Source organism: Grus americana, chromosome 10 (assembly GCF_028858705.1).
Source record: "Grus americana isolate bGruAme1 chromosome 10, bGruAme1.mat, whole genome shotgun sequence".
Lineage (NCBI taxonomy): Eukaryota > Metazoa > Chordata > Aves > Gruiformes > Gruidae > Grus > Grus americana.
This window is the reverse complement of record NC_072861.1, coordinates 805,410-827,818: the sequence shown is the minus strand read 5'-3', so window position 1 is coordinate 827,818 and position 22,409 is coordinate 805,410. Positions and strand designations below refer to the sequence as shown.

Below are 22,409 nucleotides of genomic sequence, written 5' to 3'. Positions count from 1 at the left end.
GACCTGCTGGGATCAGCACCCGACCCCTTTCTTGGACAGGACACGTCAAAGGGACTGCTTGGAGAAAGCACTTATTCCCTCCTGTTTTTTCCTGTAACCAAGCTCTGATTTTTCTGCTCTGACCAGCCCCCCAGGAGGGCCACTTAGACCTCTGCAGCAGCTCCATCTCTAATAGCCTCAGCAGGCCCCATTAAAACTCCGGGAAACTTTACTCCTGTGATTGCGTAATTATTACCCAAGGGCTTCATTGAGAAAACTGTAACAAGCTTTTTCTTGCTGGTAATTCTCCGTACAGTCATCAGGTGGCTAATAGGAGAAATAGTCTTTGAGAAAGAGTTTTGACAGAGTTCAAGTTTTTAATGAGCACATGACGCAATGGGGGATTTCTTGTTTCTTATCCAAGCCTAATGATGTTAAATTAATATGCTACGAATGAACTTCCAATAGGGGCTGATGCCGTCGAAGAAAACCAAATACTGTTATCTTTGCGGTCCAGCATCTTGTGGCCTGATCTTCAGCTGTTTCTCTCAGGAGTCATGAAGGACAAAGCTGTCCCTGATAAAATCAGCCCCCTCACCATCTTCAGAAACAACACAGCACTGCAAATCCAGCTACAGCTCTGGTTCCCTCTGGTTCTTGCAAAATCACCTGCACACTCAGTGTCGTGGTTTAGGCCCAGCCGGTAGCTGGGTGCCACGCGGCCGCTCACTCACCCCTCCCCCAGCGGGATGGGAGAGGAGAAGTCTAACAAAAGGCTTGGGTCGAGATAAGGACAGGGAGAGATCACTCACTAATTACCGTCACGAGCAAAACAAGCTGAATGTAGAGAGGAGATTCATCTAATTTATTACTAGGCAAAACAGAGTAGAGCAATGAGAAAATACAATCAAGTCTTGAAACACCTCCCCCCACCCTCCCATCTTCTCGGGCTCAACTTCACTCCAGGCTTCAACCTCCTCCCCCCTCAGCGGCACAAGGGGGCAGGGAATGGGGGTTGCGGTCAGCTCAGCACACATTGTCTCTGCCACTTCTTTGTCCTCAGGGGGAGGACTCCTCTCAACATTCCCCTGCTCCAACATGGAGTCTCTCCCATGGGCTAAAGTCCTTCATGAACCGCTCCAGCATAGTCTCTCCCACAGGGTGCAGACCTTCAGGAGCAAACTGCTCCAGCGTGGGGTCCCCCACAGGGTCACAAGTCCTGCCAGCAAACCTGCCCTGGCGTGGGCTCCCCTCTTCACGGGTCCACCGGTCCTGCCAGGAGCTTGCTCCAGCGTGGGCTTCCCACGGGGCCACAGCCTCCTTCAGGTGCCTCCACCTGCTCCAGCGTGGGGTCCTCCACGGGCTGCAGGTGGAATCTCTACACCCCCTCAATCCTTCCTCCATGGGCTGCAGGGGGACAGCCTGCTTCACCATGGTCTTCACCACAGGCTGCAGGGGGATCTTTGCTCCGGTGTCTGGAGCACCTCCTCCCCCTCCTTCCTCACTGACCTTGGTGTCTGCAGAGTTTCTTACATCTTCTCACTCCTCTCTCCGGCTGCAAAAGTTTTTTTAACTCTTTTGTTTTCCTTCTTAAATATGTTATCACAGAGGCGCTGATTGGCTTGGCGTTGGCCAGGTGCGGATTCATCTTGGAGCCGGCTGGCATTGGCTCTATCAGGCACAGGGGGAGCTTCTAGCAACTTCTCACAGAAGCCACCCCTGTAGCCCCTCCCGCTACCAAAACCTTGCCACGCAAAACCCAACACACTCAGGATGAAAAATACATTTATGTACCAGCAACCATGACATATATAAAATTATTCAAAAAAACAAATAACATTTTATAACATTTTGAAGATGGGTTTTCAAACTCTTTCACTTGACTGTAAGATATACCAACGCAACCAACCCTGGACGTGTTGCTAGAGACAGGCATATGATCAGAAGACACGCAAACCAACACATGCCCACACCATCAGGTGAGAGAAGATCAAAGGCAAGGTGATGGTGCATATCCAAGAATCAAACAGACAAATATTAGGTAGGAGAACTATCAGGCTGATGGAAAAAGTATTTGATAGGTAGATAGGCAGGCAAATAAGCATTTGTATAAATGGAGAAAAAAGCAGAAAAAAATTCAGTGGATAGTGAGCTAGCTAACATAATAAGAACGCCAAGAAGTGTCATGTACATGCAGACTTTTTTCTTTCAACAAATGAAAAATAAAATTATTGAAGCATGGGGAATATTTACCAGATTTCAGTCAATTTTGGAAAAACATTTTTTGGCAACTAAACTAATGGATTAAAATTCAGGGAAAGTGTTGATGTTTACCAGGTTTGTATATTTTTAATTTCCAAGCTTTTCCTTTAGAAATTGGTCAATATATATTTTTAAAATAAAACGCTGATTTTAAGTCACTAAGCAGATATGAACAAGCTAAAACATTTTGCTTCAGAGTGAGTGACAGCAACTAACCATAGCCCAAAATTAAAATGGGAAATGATCTGACTTTTTAAGAAACACAAAGAGGAGCAGGTGGATAGACTAGATAACCGCCTATGGTCATTGCCATGCTGCTTTCTCTAGCTCATAGGAGGTAACTTTTGTGAGCTTGCTGTACAGCTAGTTGAAAAGGGAGATTTTCACACTATTTCCAAGAGGGCTGAATTATTTTTTCCTTCCTATGTTCTTCCTCTGACCTGAGGATGAATATAAGACTTAAAGGACTCGCCTGAAGTCAGAGGAGAATTCAATGGGATGAGGTTAGTTTCTTTTTCTTTTGTTTTGAGGGGAAAGGCTTTATTAAAAAGCACCAGCAACCAGTAGTTTTACTGTTTTCTGAAATTCCCAGCGTGTTATTCAGAGGTGTCTGTGCCTCAGGAGGAAGGCCTCAACGCTCTCTTAAGGAGCAAGCTGTACTAAGCTTGTCTGTAGGAAACTAACTGCAAGCTGAGATCACAGGTATAATATGTGAAGTTACAGAGATTGTCCTTGAATATTCCCTAGAAGAAGACTCCTCCAAACTAATTTTTAGCTGCTTGCAAGCTGGAAGCTTGGTCTCAGCTCAACACTCAGGATCCATCTCTAGCTGGTGGAGAAGGATAAGCGTACCTGCAATTTACCTCCTCTGATGCTCAGAGGGGTGTCAAGCACAACAGGATGAATCTTTCTCAAAGAGAATTTAAGAACATTTCTCAGACCTTCATGTAACATATAGAGGGAGAAGTAAAATGAGATTTTTGCAGTGACATCGGTCACCAGAACTCCACTTCTAATCAACAGAAACAGGAACTTCTGGAAGACAACTCAGCTGATGGCTCTTTGCTCTATCAGGATGAAATCGGACATGATCTAGAAATGCCTTCCTCCTTCCATACAGGGATTTATATTGCGTGCCTTGATGATTAAATTAGATACAGAAGTTAATAGTTCCTACAAAGATAAATGCCTCTGTCTCAGGGAGTGGTCCCTAGCTTTCAGGAGTATGGAGTTACTCACATTTACTGGGGTGGTGGCTAGCATCCTAATGGATGCTTGTGCTGGCACCGCATAGCTCTTGGCCCAAGTCTCCTCTTGCCCCTTTGTGATGTTCCTGCATCTCTCAGACATAATACTTCTTTTTAATGGGTGTTGCTTTTCCATTCCAAGTGCCTGAAATGGAATGAACGGTGGAATGCAGCTTTTCAGAGTAATGATTTTATATACACTGTGACGCTGAGGGTATGTGTTTCATTCCCAAGGTTAGAGGAGTGGGCTGAGTGCAGGTGTTAGAAAGCAAAGGAGAGATTAAATACTTCTGGAAGACTATTTTGGTGAAAGGAGCCAAACTTTGCCCTCACCCAAAGTCCAAGCCTATAGTCTAGATCCCTTTTATAGACAGCACCTCTGGAAAGGGCGGACACCTTTGGACATTGGTCTGTTTTGGTATGCAGACCACTGACTGGGACCTCCCTGGCTTGAGGATGTGGAAAATGCATGACAAGACATGAGACACTGCTGGACATGGTGGATACCAAAAGCTAGCGAGCTCTGTGAGGAGTGGCTGGGGTTCACGGGTGGTTAAGGAGGAGTGATGTGAGAAAAGGCCAAACTTCACAGATTAAAAAAAAGGGTGCTTAAGGATCTTTCAGGGCATGGAGTAGGAGGACAGTACATAGGCAATCGCAACAAGTGATACCATGTAAGTCTGAGATGACCTAGGTAACAGTCATACCAAGGAATACCAAATTTGGGTATAGGTATAGCAAAATTGGAACAAAGAGAGAAAAGTTACTAGGGGAAGGTACTGGGTTTTTAGTTTTTGATTTTGGGTTTGGTTTTTTTTTCATGGAGACAGGGGCAGAGAAAGACAGGTGCAGCAGGGTGGAGCAGGCCTGGCAAACAGGGGAAGATGGGGGGCAAAAAGGGACAGGTCAGGTGCAAAAAAGCTGCTGGTCAGTAAGTTCCTCTGGCCAAGACCTGTGCCTGATCACCAAAATGTGACTCATCTTATTAAACTCTGTTCCTACCTCTTTTCTGTATTGGTGTCCTGCATATGACACCGTGGGTGTGTGACCTGCTGGTGGGCTTCAAGCTGGACTAGCCCATGGGTAGGAGAACACCAGCATCTTGTAAGACCCGCAGTTCATGGAGATTGGTCCAGGGTCTGGGCATAGATCCTGGATGATAAAGGCACTGCTTGGTGTCTGGCTGCGTGAGTGCTGTGTATGTGTACGTGTAGTGGGAACACGGGCTTAGCCTCACCCCTGGCTGCACCTGGGGAATGGGGAAAAGCAGCAGCCTTGCCTTTAGCAAACCAGGGAGACAATTCCCCTGGATCTTAAAGTTCACTGTAGTCACCTTTTCTTAACACAATTTTCACGTGGAATAATTTCACTTTTGGAGGTGTTCATCCCCAGTGACTATAGATGAAACTAATAAAGAGTTCAACGGCTCTGCTGGAGACACCTGATATTAGATGTGGTGATCTAGGCAAGAGGTTTAATCAGGCTAGTGTCACTGTAAGAAAGATTGATCTGAGGGATGAAATTACAAAATAAATGGTTAGATCCACTGGGGCAATGGATGTCATTGTTACCATTACATTTAAAAGTTATCCAGACATCCCAGTGCTCCTTACTAGGGGAGCCAAATCTTACCTTTGGTAAGTGTTGCATAGTGCAGAGTTCTACTTAAGGTTAAGTAATAGTTATTAGGCGTTAATGAAGTACTTTGCAGTTGTCAGAACACAAAGCCAGTAAAATTGCACAATGCATCTGTTAACAGAAATGGTTAAATCTACAGTGATCCAAGCAGCTATGATCTTGGGCAGGATGGTGGAGGACTAGAGCAGGTCTCCAAGGACTAATTCCAGAATTCCAGTGAATGAGAGTAAACAGTGGTGAGGATGTTTCTAGTCATGCTCATCATATACATAATTAAAAAGAATAGGAAAACAGGAATGAACAGTTTGGAAACATTCCCATATCCCAAGAGGATTAATTCTGCCGTGCATTAGTGATTTTGTTTCTTGTCCTTTCCCATGAGGTGAGGCCGCACCTTGAATACTGTGTTCAGTTTTGGGCACCTCACGACAAAAAAGATATTGAGGTCCTGGACTGTGTCCAAAGAAGAGCCACAAACCTGGTGAAGGGACTACAGAACAAGTTTTATAAGGATCTGGAGTTGTTTAATCTGGAGAAAAGGAGGCTGAGGGGAGACATGATGACTCTCCACAACTTCCTGAAAGGAGGTTATAGTGAGGTGGATGTTGGTCTCTTTTCCCAGGTAACAAGTGATAGGATGAGAGAAACGACCTCAAGTTGAGCCAGGGGAGGTTTATATTGGATATTAGGAAAGTTTCTTCACTGAAATGGTTATCAAGCATTGGAACATGCTGCCCATGGTTGGCTGACCATGCCTGGAGGGATTTAAAAGATGTGTAGACACGGCACTTAGGGACATGGTTTAGTGGTGGACTTGGTAGTGTTAGGTTACGGTTAGACTCTATAACCATAAGGGTCTTTTCCAACCTAAAAGATTCTATGATTCTAACATATCCTTGCTTCCAAGTGTATTACAAAAGTTTGTTAAGTCTTCTGTTTGTCTCAAGGTCAGTTGTTCTTAGTGGCCAAGAGTGCTAAAAAGAACACGTGAGTGCTCAGGGAGAGTGCAAAAGTGCTGCCTGTTGTTCAGTGACAGAAGATTGTGCTGACAGAAAGTCTATACTGTTCATAATGCCCTTTTTTGGAAGCTGGGGTCACCACAGAATCATAGAATGGCTGGGTTGGAAAGGACCTGAAAGATCATCTAGTTCCAACCCCCCTGCCATGGGCAGGGACACCCTCCACTAGACAAGGTTGCCCAAAGCCCCATCCAGCCTGGCCTTGAATACTTCCAGGGAGGGGGCAGTCACAGCTTCTCTGGGCAACCTGTGCCAGGGCCTCACCACCCTCACGGGGAAGAATTTCTTCCTACTATCTAATTGAAATCTACCCCCTTCATCCTAAAGCCATTACCCCTTGTCCTGTCACTCCTTGTAGACACTCCCTCTCCAGCTTTCCTGTAGCCCCTTTAGGGACTGGAAGGTGCTCTAAGGTCTCCCCGGAGCCTTCTCTTCTCCAGGCTGAATAACCCCAACTCTCTCAGCTTGTCTCCATAGCAGAGGTGCTCCGGCCCTCTGAGCATCTTCGTGGCCTCCTCCTCTGGACTCCCTCCAACAGCTCCATCTCTTTCTTGTCCTGGGGACACCAGAGCTGGACGCAGTACTGCAGGGGGGGTATCATGAGAGCAGAGCAGAGGGGCAGAATCCCCTCCCTCAACCTGCTGGTTCCGCTGTTTTTGGTGCAACCCAGGACCTGGCTGGCTTTCTGGGCTGCAAGCGCACATTGCTGGCTCATGTTGAGCTATTCATCAACCAACACCCCAGAGGCATTCTCCTCAGGGCTGCTCTCAATCCATTCTCTGCCCGTCCTGTAGTTGTGCTTGGGATTGTCCTGACCCATGTGCAGGACCTTGCACTGGGCCTTGTGAAAATTTATGAGGTTCGCACAGATCCCTCTGCCTAGGTCCCTCTGGATGACATCTCTTCCCTCCAACACGTCCATGGCACCATGCAGCTTGGTGTCGTTGGCAAACTTGCTGAGGGTGCATGTGGTCTCACTGTCCATGTCACCAACAAAGACGTTAAACAATGTCAGTCCCAATACCGACTCCTGAGGAGTGCCACTGATCTCTGGTCTCCACTTGGACATCAAGCCATTGACCGCAAGTCTTTGAGTGCGACCATCCAGACAATTCCTTGTCCACCGAGTGGTCCATCCATAAGATCCATGCCTCTCCAATTGGGAGACAAGGATGTTCTGAGGGACAGTGTCAAATGCCTTGCACAAGTCCAGATCGATGACATCGGTTGCTCTGTCCTTATGCGCCAACACTATACCCCCATTGTAGCAGGAAACCAAAATTTAAGGCACAATTTGCCTTCAGTGAAGCCATGTTGGCTGTCACCGATCACCTCCTTATATTCCATGTAATTGAGCATAGTTTCCAGGAGCATCTGATCCATGATATTGCCAGGCACAGAGGAGAGATTGACTGGCTTGCAGTTCCCCAAGTCTTCCTTTTCTCCCTTTTTAAAAATAGGGCTTATGTTTCCCCTCTTCCAGTCAGCGGGAACTTCACCGGACTGCCACACCTTTTCAATATTATGGAGAGTGGCTTAGCAACTTCATCTTAGAAGTCTTGAGGAAAGCATTTAATACAGTCAGGGATAAGTAGGATGGGCGGGAGAGTGGAACTCAGCTGAAGGCGCTTCATGGAGTTGTCTGAACATATGCACTGGTGCCATTAAAGATCCTCTATACCCAAGCCTTTAGCACAAGGCTGTCGGTTTCGTCAAGGACCAACGAGACCTGCATGTCATTTTGAAGCGGCAGCTGGAAGGCCATGCAGGATACCTTTGAGCATCTGAAGTGGCAGCAAGCGCCTACAGGTAGGTGTTTGTATGCTGATGGAATTTAGGTGCTGGCTGGCATGGGGACATCCAAGCCTGCATCTGTTCAGGCCCATGACAGGGGGGTTGGAACTAGAAGATCTTTGAGGTCCCTTCCAGCCCAAACCATTCTATGAGTCCATGATTCTATGCTAGCATTCTTCAGCTATACAGCAAGTCTGAAAGAGAGGGGAGTCATTCAGCCACCCAAACACAGCTGTCATGTAATCATTTTGTATCTGAGATTATGCTGGACATCTGCATGGGACTGTCAGCTATGCCTCAATTCCTGCAGGAGACACACAGACTTCCATGCTGGAAGCTGGAGACCAGATGGGGTACCGTAGGACATCTAAAAATGATGGAAGAAGCATCAAGTCCTTGAATACCTCCCCTCATTTAGATCTATGCACGTGACTTCTGAATGTGTTAAACTACTTGAGATAATCAGTAGTTTTTCAGTCTCTTGCAATACAGTGTCCTTCCTTGTCCACCTATGAGAGGTGGAGTAACCACGTTCTGAGCCTTGTTAACCACATTCGGAACGTTTTCCTTGTTTCAGTCACTTTCCTCCAGGAAAGAGTTTTCTCTGTAACGTTTTTTTCAGGGCAGATCTCACCTCCTGGTTCCTAAGAGTGTAGATCAAGGGGTTCAGAGCTGGGGTGACAGCACTGTACACGAGAGACACTGGCACATCCCTTTTAGGGGAGCTTCCTGAGGAGGGTGGTGTGTAATTGAAGAGCACTGGTACGTACAAGAGAGCCACAACGGTGAGGTGGGAAGCACAGGTGGAGAAGGGCTTCCATCTTCCTTCCTGGGACCGGACTTTCTGGAAGACGAAGGAGATGATATAAAGGTAGGAGAGCACTATGAGAGTGAAGGCGCCAAGAGCAATAGATGTGGTGACAACGTTGAGGAGGGTCATGTTGAGGCTGGTACTACTGCACGCCAAATTCAACAGTGGCTTGATGTCACAGAAGAAGTGACAAATGTGGTTGTGGCCACAGAAGCTCAGTTGAGAGGTCATGACTGAGTGCATTGTGGCATGTACAAAGCCAGTGGACCAGCTGGCCACAGCCAGCAGCAGACAAGTCCGTGGGCTCATGACAAGGGCATAGCGCAAAGGGTTGCAAATGGCCACGTAGCGGTCGTAGGCCATGGTGGCCAGGAGCACAGCCTCAGTACTGCCCAGGAAGTGGAAGAAGTGGAGCTGCGCCAAGCACCCACCAAAGGAGATGGGCTGATGCCCAAAGAGAAAGCCAGTCAACATCTTGGGAACAGTGACTGTAGAGTAGAAAATGTCCAGGCAGGAGAGGTTCCCCAGGAAGAAGTACATTGGTGTGTGGAGCCGGGGCTCAGATATCACCATGGCCACAATGGCACCATTTCCCAGAAGACAGGTCAAGTAGAGCAAGAGAAAGGAGGCGAAGAAAAAGTGCTGCAGCCCCTGGACCTCAGTGAGGCCCCAAAGGATGAACTCATGGACTTCTGTCTGGTTACACATTGCTAGAACAATAAGAAGCAAAGGGAAAATGTCAAGGTTCCAGAGCTGTGAGGAGTAACAGCATTACAAAACTCATTGTTTCTGTGCTATTTTTATCCAAACAAATGCAGAAAGAAGCAAAACATCACAAGTGTAATCAAACATAAAAGCTGCTTAGAAACTCAAGTAATTAACATGGCGAAAAAGAACTTTAATGTAGTGTACTCCTACTTTCTGTCTAGAACAAAGAAACCAGAAAATTATGACAGAGGGGAAAACATTAAAATAAAACCTTTCATGGTCTTTCTTGTTGTGGTGGGTTGACCCTGGTTGAAGGCCAGGTGCCCACCAGAGCCGCTCTCTCACTCCCCTCCTTCACTAAACAGGGGAGAAAAGGCATAACGAAACGCTTGTGGGTCGAGATAAGGACAAGGAGCGATCACTCACTAATTGTTTTCACGAGCAAAACAGACTGAACTTAGAGAGGGAATTCATCTAATTTATTACTAGGCAAAACAGAGTAGAGGAATGAGAAATAAAATCAACTCTTAAAACACCTCCCCCCACCCCTCCCATCTTCCCAGGCTCAACTTCACTCCCAGCTTCAACCTTGCCCCCCTGAGCGGCACAGGGGGACGGGGAGTGGGGGTTACGGTCAGTTCATCTCACGGTGTTTCTGCCGCTTCTTCATGCTCAGGGGGAGGACTCCTTTCATCGTTCCCCTGCTCCAGCATGGAGTCCCTCTCACGGGGTGCAGACCTTCAGGAGCAAACTGCTCCAGCGTGGGGTCCCCCACGGGGTCACAAGTCCTGCCAGCAAACCTGCCCTGGCGTGGGCTCCCCTCTTCACGGGTCCACTGGTCCGGCCAGGAACTTGCTCCAGTGTGGGCTTCCCACGGGCCACAGCCTCCTTCAGGTGCCTCCACCTGCTCCGGCGTGGGGTCCTCCACGGGCTGCAGGTGGAATCTCTACACCCCCTCATCCTTCCTCCATGGGCTGCAGGGGGACAGCCTGCTTCACCTTAGTCTTCACCATGGGCTGCAGGGGGATCTCTGCTCGGGCGCCTGGAGCACCTCCTGCCCCTTCTCCTTCACTGACCTTGGTGTCTGCAGAGTTTCTTACATCTTCTCACTCCTCTCTCCGGCTGCAAAAGCTCCCTCTAACTTGTTTTTTTCCCCTTCTTAAATATGTTTGACAGAGGCGCTGACTGGCTCGGCCTTGGCCAGCGGCGGGCCCATCTTGGAGCCAGCTGGTGTTGGCTCTATCAGACACAGGGGGAGCTTCTAGCAGCTTCTCACAGAAGCCACCCCTGTAGCCCCCCCCCGCTACCAAAACCTTGTCACACAAACCCAACACACTTGTCCATCCCGTTGTACTATATACTTTTATTGGAAAGAGGTGATTTTTGAAAGTCATTAGGATAAATCTCCAGCCCAGTCACTTTCTTTCTCATACTTCTTTAGCTTATTGTTTCACCATGAAAACAGTAAAGAAACAGAAAACTTCTAGACTGATTTCATAACAATTTCTTTCTATCATTTCCCTTCTGTTTCACAGATGGTGACTAATATTTTCTACAATTAGCTGATTAACACCTCCTCTCAAGACAAAATAGTTGTCCCAATTTTTTTTTTTTTGTATTTTATGACCTTTTCTTTAATACAACTGCAAAGAAAATACTGTGCATGCTGAAGCTTGCCTATTTTTCCAAACTATAAAAATACTACGATATCACAGAAAAAACGATAATGCTGCAGAAGCCTCACCTCACTGCCAATCAGCGTTTTTCTCCTTGTAGTAAGGCCCTCTGATAGTGAGATGAGAAGCAAAGCCATTTATTTTGTGGAGTTAAAAGACTGAGGATTTCTGTTCTCCGTTTTCCTTCCGTATCTACTCGACATTCTTCTAGCTGAGAGATTAATGCTGCAGCTGTGATGACAATGACAACCACAAGTTCTCAGGGGCTTGTTGTTATGCAGGTGGGATGCAAGGAGGAAGCTTTGCAAACTGGACCAGAAATCTCTGATGACCTAGTTAGAGGGGGACAAAAGTCTTTTGATCAGGTCCAGAGCGTGCAAAACATCAACAACATGATGGGGGAAGTAAATTTCCTTTTGCTTTGATCAGTCTCCTGAGGTGAGATTTGTGAATCAATGGTGAGTTGCAGAGCAACAAAGTGTTTCCTAAACATGATGCATAGACGAGTCGCCTGCAAAACAGAAGACAAACACTGAAGCAGCCCACAGAGACTAGCTCACAAGAACAAAACAAACCCCTACAAATGCCCCCGTCCCCAAAGGAAGAACTAATAAGTCAAACACAAAGATCTCCCTGTCAGTGCAGAGAGTTTCGGGCTGACATTTCTAGTGGCAATAGAGGCATGAGTCATGCAACCTCGGCTGAACTGGAGCAGGGTTTGGGCAATGTTTCCTAAATCTCTTTCAAATAGTAGAATTTGTGAAACCAAGGATGAGTTCCATCCATTCTGATGTGCTAGGATTTCTGATGTTCTGATGCCCCATCCCTGGAAGTGTTTAAGACCAGGCTGGATGAGGCTTTGGGCAACCTGGTCTAGTGGAGGGTGTCCCTGCCCATGGCAGGGGAGTTGGAACTAGATGATCTTTGAGGTCCCTTCCAACCAAAACCATTCTATGATTCTATAATTCTATGGGTTTTGTTGGCATTCCACAGATACAGAGGAGTTTCTGGCCTCTTTGTAGTCAAAACTGTTCCAATGTTAAATCTTTAGCTCCCAGTTATCCCCCAAAAGTTGCCCTGTGGCGTGGGATTATTCCTTTCTTCCCAGATGTACAAGTTTTCATTTGCTTTTGTGGATCTTCAGGAGTTCCAGTAAGACCAGTTTTCTGGCCTGTCAGTGCCCCCCTGAAGACAGGCTCTTCCCTCCACTGCATCACCACGCCCTCCAGCTTGGAAGCATCAGCAAACATGCTGAGAATACGCTCTATTCCATCATCCCACCTGTCAATAAAGAAATTAAACTGGAGTAGCTGCAGCACCGATCCCTGAGGAATACCACCCGTAACTAGCTGCTAGCAGGACTTCTTACCACCTCGCCATTTCAGCCTGGCAGTCCTGACCATTGACATCATTATCCGCTTGCCCAGTGCCTGTCTTCCAAATTTAGATCTCAGGAGTCTGTAGGAGACCGTACTGAAGGCCTTGCTCACATTAAGGTACACAACGTCCACTGCCCTCCCATGTCTGTCCAGACAGTTCTCTCATCACAGAAGTCAGTCGGATTGATCCGGCCTTGTTGTATTCATGCTGGCTGTTCCCAACCACCTTCTTGTCCTTCACGTACCTCAGATCGGCTACCAGAAGGATTTATTCCATCACCTTTCCAGGTACTGAGGTGACACTGTAGTTCCTCAGCTCCTCCTTCTTGCCCTTCTTGAAGAGGGGTGTGCCGTTTGCCTTCTTCCAGGCATCAGGACCTCCTGCGGTCACCATGGCCTTTCAAAGACAGAAGAGGGAGAACTTGCAGTGGCATCAAGCAGTTCCTTCAAGGCCACCCTTGGCTGCTTCCCATCCAGTCTCGTGAACTTCTCAATGGACAAGTGACCTAACTGCTCTAACTGTGTCTTCTGATCCTGCTCATGCTGCTTCACTCCCACATCCTCTGCTGTCCTGGTTTCAGCTGAGAGACACTTACTTTTCTTCATAGGACCCGGTGTGAGGCTAGGGTTTGGATTTGTGTGGAAACCCGCTGTTGGCAATGTAACCGTGGGATAGGGGCCGTGAAACAGAAACTATAGAATCAGGTTGAGATAATTAGTTTGTAACCAAGGTAATAGGTAATGAAGCTAACTGACCACGGCAAGGTACAATGCTGCTATGTTCCACGTACAGTCCCTACCAAACCGAACAATAGGTTCGGAGATATTAATCTTATGAAGTAAGTCGTTATGGACAGGTGCATCCACAGGAGGATACTGCGCATGCCTGCAAGAAGAGGGTCATCCAGCGGGCACGGGTGTGAGACCACTGACGACCACCAGAGACCCTTGAGGACCACCGACTCAAATCACTGAGCATGCGTGACGGGGAGGAGAATATGGAAATGGATTCTAAGGAATGATTATCATAGGACTGCCCTTTCTGAGAAAAACAATGAATATGTATGTTTTGATCCTACATACCCTGTGTGTTGGTGATCACCTGGCATGCACGTTGGGTGGAGCTATCCCCCGTGCATCCAGCGCTGCAATAAAGAATGCCTGCCTTTTAACACTACATTGGTGTTACGAGGTTTATTCCCGGATTTCGGTGACACTAACACAGAGATGTTTTTGTTACTGCTGAGCAGCGCTTGCACAGAGTCAAGGCCTTTTCTTGGTTGGGGGGGCACGAGAAGTTGGGAGGGGACACAGCCGGGACAGCTGACCCCAACTGACCAAAGGGATATTCCATACCATGTGATGTCATGCTCAGCATAGCATGGGGGCTGGGGGAAGAGGAAGGAAGGGGAGGGACGTTTGGAGTCATGGTGTTTTTTTCTTGCCAAGTCACCGTTATGCATGACGGAGCCCTGCTGTCCTGGGGATGGCTGAACACCTGCCTGCCCATGGGAAGTGGGGAATGAATTCTGTGTCTTGCTTTGCTTGGGTGTGCAGCTTTTGCTTTGCTTATTAAACGGTCTTTATCTCAACCCATGAGTTTCCTCACTTTCTCGCTTTGGATTCTCTCCCCCACCCTGTGGCGGGGGAGTGAGCGAGCGGCTGCATGGGGCTGAGCTGCTGGCTGGGGTTAAACCACGACATCTGCGAATAGGCTTAAGGAACCGGGGACCCTGAAGGCAGACCTCGTCAGCGAAGTGTAAGGAAAAGAGGCAGTGCACACCCCAGACGTGTCATGTGTCATGAGGTCTGCTACCCATTGACCAGTGGACTTAGATATTGATATTCCTTAGCCTTCCTCTTGTGGTCAATGTACGTGTAGAAACTCTTCCTCTTGCCTCTCCAATACCTTGCTAGTTCCATCTCCAGCTCAGCGTTGGCTTTCCTAACTCCATCCCTGCGTGGTCTATATTCCTTTATGTTTGCCTGTCCCTGTTTCTACCTTCTCTGCACTTCAAATTCTTGTTTGACCCAGAGGAGTCCAAAACCTCACCACGTACACCAAATACACTAGGAACTGTATAATTATCCTTTTGGATGTGTAGTAGAGACCAGAATTGGCATTGAAGTTAGACCAAAATAACCAGAGGGAAAAGAAAAGCACAAGTCACGTTTCCCTTTAATGAACACTCCATCAGGCAAGCCAGAAAAAGACTCGGATGGGCAGTATTGGGTTCATTGAGTTAAGAATTAGTCCCCTCCAATAGCTTGCTTTCATTCTACATGAGCAGGGAATTGTTTGATGGAGGAGGATAAGAAATTTATAATACCCTTTTGTAATATCCAAATTTAAAGTAACCATTCTGTGTTGATTTTATAGAGTAATAAATGGATACATCCAAAGGACAGGTCACCTTAGCGTAAGAGTGGCATCTAACATTCTCCTCAGGGCTGCTCTCAATCCATTTTCGGCCTGGCCTGTAGTTGTGCTTAGGATTGTGCCGAGCCATGTGCAGGACCTTGCACTGGGCCTTGTTGAACTTCATGAGCTTTGCACGGGCCCAGCTCTCAAGCCTGTCAAGGTGCCTCTGGATGGCATCCCTTCATCCAGCGTATTGATCGCACCACACGGCTTGGGGTCGTCAGCAGACTTTCTGAGAGTGCACGCGATCCCACTGCCCATGTCGCTTACAAAGATGTTACACAGCGTCAGTCCCCCTGCCAACCACTGAAGAACGCCACTCATCTCTGGTCTCCACTTGGACATCGAGCCGTTGACCGCAAGTCTTTGAGTGCGACCATCCAGACAATTCCTTGTCCACCGAGTGGTCCATCCATAAGATCCATGCCTCTCCAATCGGGAGACAAGGATGTCATGAGGGACAGTGTCAAATGCTTTGCACAAGTCCAGGTTGATGACATCGGTTACTCTGTCCTTATGCACCAACGCTGTACCCCCATTGAAGAAGGCAACCAGATTTTTCAGGTACGATTTTCCCTTACCGGCCTGTAGTTCCCCAGGTCTTCCTTTTCTCCCTTTCTGAAAACAAGGCTTGTGTTTCCCCTCTTCCAGTCAGCGGGAACTTCACCGGACTGCCACACCTTTTCAATATGATGGAGAGTGGCTTAGCAACTTCATCTGTAGAAGTCTTGAGGAAAGCATTTAACACGGTCAGGGATAAGTAGGATGGACAGGAAGCTGAAGGTACTTGATGGAGTTGTCTGAACATATGCACTGGTGCCATTAAAGATCCTCTATACCCAAGCCTTTAGCACAAGGCTGTCGGTTTGGTCAAGGACCAATGAGACCTGCATGTCATTTTGAAGTGGCAGCTGGAAGGCCATGCAGGATACCTTTGAGCATCTGAAGTGGCAGCAAGCGCCTACAGGTAGGTGTTTGTATGCTGATGGAATTTAGGTGCTGGCTGGCATGGGGACATCCAAGCCTGCTTCTCTTCAGGGCCTGTTGCCAACATTCAGGAGTCTGTTCACATCTTCTGTTGATAGCTTGCCTGTTCCACAGGATCGGCACATATGAAGCAGAGCCAAATGGATTCCTGTGTCTTTCTGGCGCATCAGGTATAGGACACACACAAGTCTCTCACAGGATGCCTACAGATGCCTTTTCTTAAGCGACCAAATCACATGCGTGCTCCTGCAGCGAGTATTGTTTTAAATGCCTCACTGTCAGATGCTTAGTACTATTGCATGGCTCCGAACTGTCAAGCTGGAAAGAATGAAATCTTTCTAAAATCTGTGGATTGCAAATGCATGGCCAGCCGGGTCAAGGTATCAACTCCAGAAATCATACCTGTAGCCAGGCGCTTGCCCTCCATTCTCTGCATCTAGGTCATTATGCAGACAACTCAGAGTACACCTTTATTCTGTCCTCAGGAATCCAAAAGGCAGGCACAGCACATCTAGTGTCCGAGAACGTCACCTGCTTTTCATCTAACTCAACGTGGAACTGCAGCCCAGGCTAAGACTGAAGGTGGTGAATGTCTGTGTGAAGAACCACAGCACCTAAAAATGAAGCTCTTACCACTTACCACGGCACTCCACCCTCAACGTGGGGATATAGTGCCTAACTATCTCTCTCTCTCTCTCTCTCTCTGTCTCTCCATATATCTACATCAAGTATGACAGAGGCCCGTTTCCCAAGGAGAAGCTCCACACAAAGCACTGGCCTTTTCCCATCCTGCTCTCCCTGGTGGCAATCCCAGCCCACCAAGAGCAGTCCCTAACTCCGGCACCCTCCCCCCATCAGCAGGAGGTTCATCAAAGCAGAAGAGAACGAGCCCTTTCTGCAGGAGCTCAGAGCAAAGCAGAGCCAGAGGAGGCACGGCCAGGCCTGCCGTGCAGCCGGGAGCAGTGGGCACAGGTCCCTCCGGCCAGGTGGCATGAGGACACCCAGCCCGTCTGCAAGCCGTGGCCATGCTCCTGCTGCTGCACGGTCCCCGTCTCCCTTCCTGGAGGCGATGAGGCTGTTGTGCAAAGGTTTCCTGCTCATGCGACAAACTCAGATCACTCTCCTGGGGAAAGGACCGTGTGCAGTAAAGGGATTTTCAGCAATGCCTTTAATCTTGGCTTGCTTGTTAATTGGGTTGAATAAAAGTTTCATGGGGTCACATCAAGAGATGTGATCACATGTCATGGGGCACATCAATAACCACCACTTTTCTCTCTCATTCTGAGCTTGGTTCTTTTGTCCCACTTTTAAAACTCACCTAGTTCTACATGTCATGAAGGACACCTCAAGCCAGCTCTCAGTGTTTTCAGTCTAGGGACTCAGGCAAACACTGAGAGACATGTCTCCCTGTGGGTGGTTGTAGGCACACAGGACACGGGGAGATAGGAGACTCACCTCTCCAGACATGTGCAAAAGCTCAACGGCAAGGAAGGACCGTTGTGGTCTGGAGAGAAGTCCCTTGTGGGCTGGTGCTCTGGTTTAGCCCCAGCTGGCAGCTAAGAACCAAGCAGCCACTCGCTCACTGCTCCTCCACCCCAGTGGGATGGGGAGGAGAATTGGAGGGAAAAGGTAAAACTCATGGGTTGGGATAAGGACAGTTTACTGGGACAGCAAAGGGAGAGGGAAATAACAACAACAATTCTTAAAAAGAACATACAAAGTGGGTGATACACAATGCCATTTGCTCACCACTCAGAAGCCCGATGCCCAGCCCGTCCCTGAGCAGTGGCCCCTTCTCTCCAGCCAGCCCCCTTTATATACTGAGCGTGACATCATATGGTATGAAATACCAGTTTGGCTCGTTTGGGTCACCTCTCCTGGCTGTGTCCCCTCCCACCTTCCTGTGAAAATTAACCCTATTCCAGCTGAAAACCAGGACAGCAGGAGGGAGGGCCACGAGAACTTTGCTTACACTCGTCAAGCTCTGCCACAGCCTGTTTTTTCTGCCCATGGGCCAAGGGAACAACGGCAGATTCATAATGACGAAGAGTAGACCAGAGAGTCAGGCAGGTCTCTTTCAAGGGACCTCCCCATGGGATCTTCATAGCCATGTCTCTTGATGACTTGACCAAGGCCTCATGCTTCTTCCAACCACATGTGTGGGATCAGCTTGGGAACTGCAGAACCTTTTGGAAATAAAGCAAATCAACACATAGGAGGATGATCAAAGAGATGCCCACGTCCTTCCCTGAAAGAAACCCACACCCAAACGGACCTGTTTTGCTCACCAAGTTCACCCCAGAGGCCAAAGGCCTGGATGGCCTGCTTTTGAGGAGGGAGCCAAAAGCTTTTTTGAGGGGAGGGAGCCAAAAGCTTACAGCTCTTTTTCTTGGGTCAGGAATGGGGTGGCCCATTCCATGCATTTCAAACTACAAAGGGACGTCGGACCAGTCTCCCAGAGCACCTGGGTGTCATCATGATGTACAAGAGTTGGGAAAAACCCTGAGCTCCAGGCAAACATGAGTCATTGTGCTGTGGAATTCAATGTACCCAGTGTCCCAACCTCAGGCGTGCCAGGGATACCAGAGCTCATAGCCTCATTCCTCCCAAAGTGCCACTTTCCTCTAAGCTGTTTCCACACATTTTAGGACCATTCCTGAAACAACTGGTACTTCCATGCAGTCTTGCGCTGCTGCTGCCTTCCAGGGCATTGCCTTTTGGTGGCTGATGAAGGGCTCATGAGACTCAGTGCATCCCAGAATAATGAAGGTTGGAAAGGACCGCTGAAAGTCCTCTGGCCCAACCTCATGCTGTGAACAGAACAAACTTCCCAGGTACCTCAGCAGGATCTTGGCCTTGTCCCATTGATTTTTGAATACTGATACTGTTGGAGAGGTCACTATCTCTTGGGCAGCTCTTCCAGGGATGCTCCACATCCCCTGTCACTTCTTTTCACGCAAAGACAGGTGGCATTAGCCTTGTTGCAACTTGCGAGTAATGTCATTCTTAGTGATTAGTCAAGTTGTGTCGTACCTGAACATTTGAAGAATATAAGAACTCTGTCTTAAACTGCACTCAAAATGCCCCTAATTTGGCTGGGACAGGACACCTTGTGCACACAAATACGTATTTAATCTTGTAATTCCATACTTTGTGTCACAGCTTCTCTCCTTGGTCAGCACAGGTCAGTTGTGAATTTTCGTGACACAGGACTCTACTCACTACCTGCTCCTGGACTAAAATCCGCCCAGTAGAGGTGAACTAGTAGAGGAGAACTCTCCTAGTAGAGGAGAACTTTTGCCCAAATAGGAAGTGACAGGTGCCCTGCCCTCCGCTTCCTGCAAAACAGGCCCCTCGGCCTGAACCCCCCCAAAGCAGGCAGCCAGGTCTGCTATTTCCCTTGAAGTCACGCCCCTCTCCCTGTCACGTGGTCTGTTGTGATTGGCTGGCAGGAACAGCCGCCCTTCCCCTTTACCTGGAAGTACATCTGACCAGGAAGTACCTTCTGCAACTTACACGGGTTGGGAGGGGATTTTCCTTCAGCTGCCATTTCAGGGCCCAGAGCTGCCATTTTATCACATGCGACAACCACCCTGGTTTCATGCTGCTCTGTGATTGGCTGGCAGCCATTTCCTGACCCTATCATACCCACCAGCTCTCAGGCAGACCTGTGGTTGGCTGTCAGGACCAGACAACCCTACCCGTGTGCCAAGAAGCACGTCAGGCACAGAAGCCCCCACCCCCTGAAGACAGGGAAGAGGCAACTTTTGACAGCGTCATTCCCCGTGGGTTCTCGTATTGCTCCGTGATTGCCTGACGGCCATTTTTGATGCTGTCACATCTGCACATTTCCAGATCTGCCTCTGGTGGGCTGTCCACTTCCTTTGGACCAAGAAGATTGGAGATATAAAATAATACACCATGCAGTGGCATCCACTGTGGAATCAAGACAAATACCTAGCACAAGAAGGTGGCTCAGTGTTGTGGAGGCAGCTGGGACCAGCTGTGTCTGGCACAGGGCAGCCCCTTAGCTCTTCTCACAGAGGCCACCCTGCAGCACCCCCTCTCCCCTCCACCACCACCACCTAGCCACATCTAGCCAATACGGAGCCCATTGGGAATCCCTGCTTGGCCCTGCTCCTGGCTGCACCTACAAGTGGGCCCAGCAGCAAAGAGACGAGGCCAGAGAAATCCCCCAGCTGTTTGAGTCGATTGCATTGGTGTTTCCCAAAGTAGCACCAGCCTCGTCCTCCTCCCCACCTGCAGAGCCCTGGAGGTCCCCGCTTGTGGCTGGGAAGTTGGGGATCGAGCTGCCTGCTGGGAAGGGAGACAGACCTGTGTGCCCAGGACACCCACTGCCTGGTGAGGGGAGCTGTGGGCTGTGCTCTGCCTGCTGCTCCACACCCACCCGTCTGCCTTGCTGAGGGGCACGTTGGGCGTGCTGGCTGCTAAGAAAGCAAAGGAGAAAGAAGGTGGCAGTGGCAGAGAGAAGGGGCAGAGGGAGCAGGAGGGCCATGGCCATGGGTGGGCAGAGAGCAGGAGCGCAGCAGTGCTGATGGCATAAGATGCTGTCATATGCAAGGGAGAGGCCGTGGTTGTCAGTAGTCGGAAAAAAAAAGAGGAATTAGCAGAGGATGGTTTCGATCCATCGACCTCTGGGTTATGGGCCCAGCACGCTTCCGCTGCGCCACTCTGCTCCCCCCAGCACCTCAGCTGGGACCTCCCACAGCCCTGCCTGACGCTGCCTGGCACTGCCAGCTCCAGCGCTTGTGCTCACCATGCTTTCCCTTCCTCTGCCCTGTGCCCTGCACATGCTTTTCCTTTTCCTAAACAGGTTTATGCCTCAGGACGAACTTTCTACAAGATTTTGGAGCCTTGCCGGGGACACCTGGCTCACGCCAAAATAAGCTTAAACTACGTTTATATTTGGGCAAAGCAGTGAACTGCCAAGATAAATAATGGTCAATGTCAATGTCAATATCAATGTGCTGGTGATTTGAAACAGGCTTCATATGGCAACAGTTATTTGTTTTAATTGAGATTTTAGTGTCAAATACATTCCTCCAGAAATTTTAGACTGTACAGGGTCCTGATGCTGCACCAATCTCTCCTAACTTTCTGTGTACAAGTTGATCACAGTAAAATGGCTGCAGCTGCTAATGCAACTGTTGTTCCTGAACCCTTTTTAGTAGCAATTCATTTGATCTGAAAAGTGTCATTGTCTAAATTTTAGCTGATCATCTAGGAATTGTACACTACACTTAACGGAGGGAAAATTCACCTTTTAAAGTGTATTAAATGGATCCAAAAGTAGGTATAAATATGCACCTTAAAGTCTGATAAGCTTTTTAGATACAGGTCTGTAAACTCATGAGAGATTTTAATTGAAGTTATTTCAATGATGTTCAGGGTTCCTTTTTTTCAGTAGGCAGAAATATTGTCCAGCAAAATTGATTTCGCCCTGATGAACTCACAAGGATCATAATGACATCTGTCATTTTAAAAAAGGAAAATAATAAGACAAAACCACTGTTATTTTAAAAAAATCACCATCTAGATATATTTATTTTATTATAGTATGACTGTCTCAACAAGTAAATAAACGTAGTGAAATAATGTATCATATTTGTTTTCACCTGTATTTTGCCTTACATAGCATGTGAAAACAACTGTAAATAATGCAGTGTATGTCATCCTAAGGTAGGCGCTAGTAGATCAGTGTTACGTTAACTGTTGGACTCGATGATCTTAAAGGTCTTTTCCAATCTAAATGATTCCATGATTCTAGCAGGACATGAAAACCAGGGCAAGGAGCAGTCATTCGGCTCCCCCACCCAGAACTACAGGAATTCCCTACCTCTTTTGGTACCTTGGATTCAGCTACTCTTAACACACACTTGACCACAGCTCTCAGAATCTCTTAAAATTAATCAAATTTGAAATCGACAGTGTGAGGTACAGCAGCTGCATTAATATCCGTTTATTCTAATGCAACCATTTTCTCATTAGTTCTTGTCATTGACTAATGTTTGGGCATGGGGAAGTTTTTTAAGGGCTTGGGTGGGGTTTTTTTGGTAATTCCAAGTTCCTCCATTCCAGATTATGCCTGTTTGGAAACTCCTCTTTTAGTCTCAGCACCACAGCTATAATCACAGGCTCAGTTTGGTCGTACAGACTCAGATTAATTGTTTAGAAGACATAGTTGAAACTCACTTTTTCCAAACAGGTTTCTAGCACATATATACCCATGACATGGCATTGGCACAAAGAAGATAGAAAGTTCCACCAGGTGGAAACTATTCCATGAGAACACCGTATGGTCCCAATTGTGCCTTTTGTACAATGGCCAGAGGCAGCATAGACTGTCTTACCTGTGTCATGATGCACTCTTCAATTCCATACTTACCACAGGGCATTGGTTTCTTATGTACTCAATCAGAATTTCCCTCATTTCTTTTCTGCAGAATTCTCAAACACCCTTTTCATT

The 22,409-nt window shown here is 47.8% G+C and overlaps 1 protein-coding gene and 1 non-coding gene across 2 annotated transcripts; both read right to left on the bottom strand.

Moving 5' to 3' along the window:
- Window positions 1-8,516: 8,516 nt before the first annotated feature.
- On the bottom strand, window positions 8,517-9,458 carry LOC129210634 (olfactory receptor 12D1-like). Its single transcript, XM_054836613.1, has one exon. The coding sequence runs from the start codon at window positions 9,456-9,458 to the stop codon at window positions 8,517-8,519; it is 942 nt and encodes a 313-aa protein (XP_054692588.1).
- Window positions 9,459-20,547: 11,089 nt separating this feature from the next.
- On the bottom strand, window positions 20,548-20,619 carry TRNAM-CAU (transfer RNA methionine (anticodon CAU)). The gene has a single exon. It is a non-coding gene; the product is annotated as a tRNA-Met (tRNA).
- Between the last annotated feature and the right edge of the window lie 1,790 nt (window positions 20,620-22,409).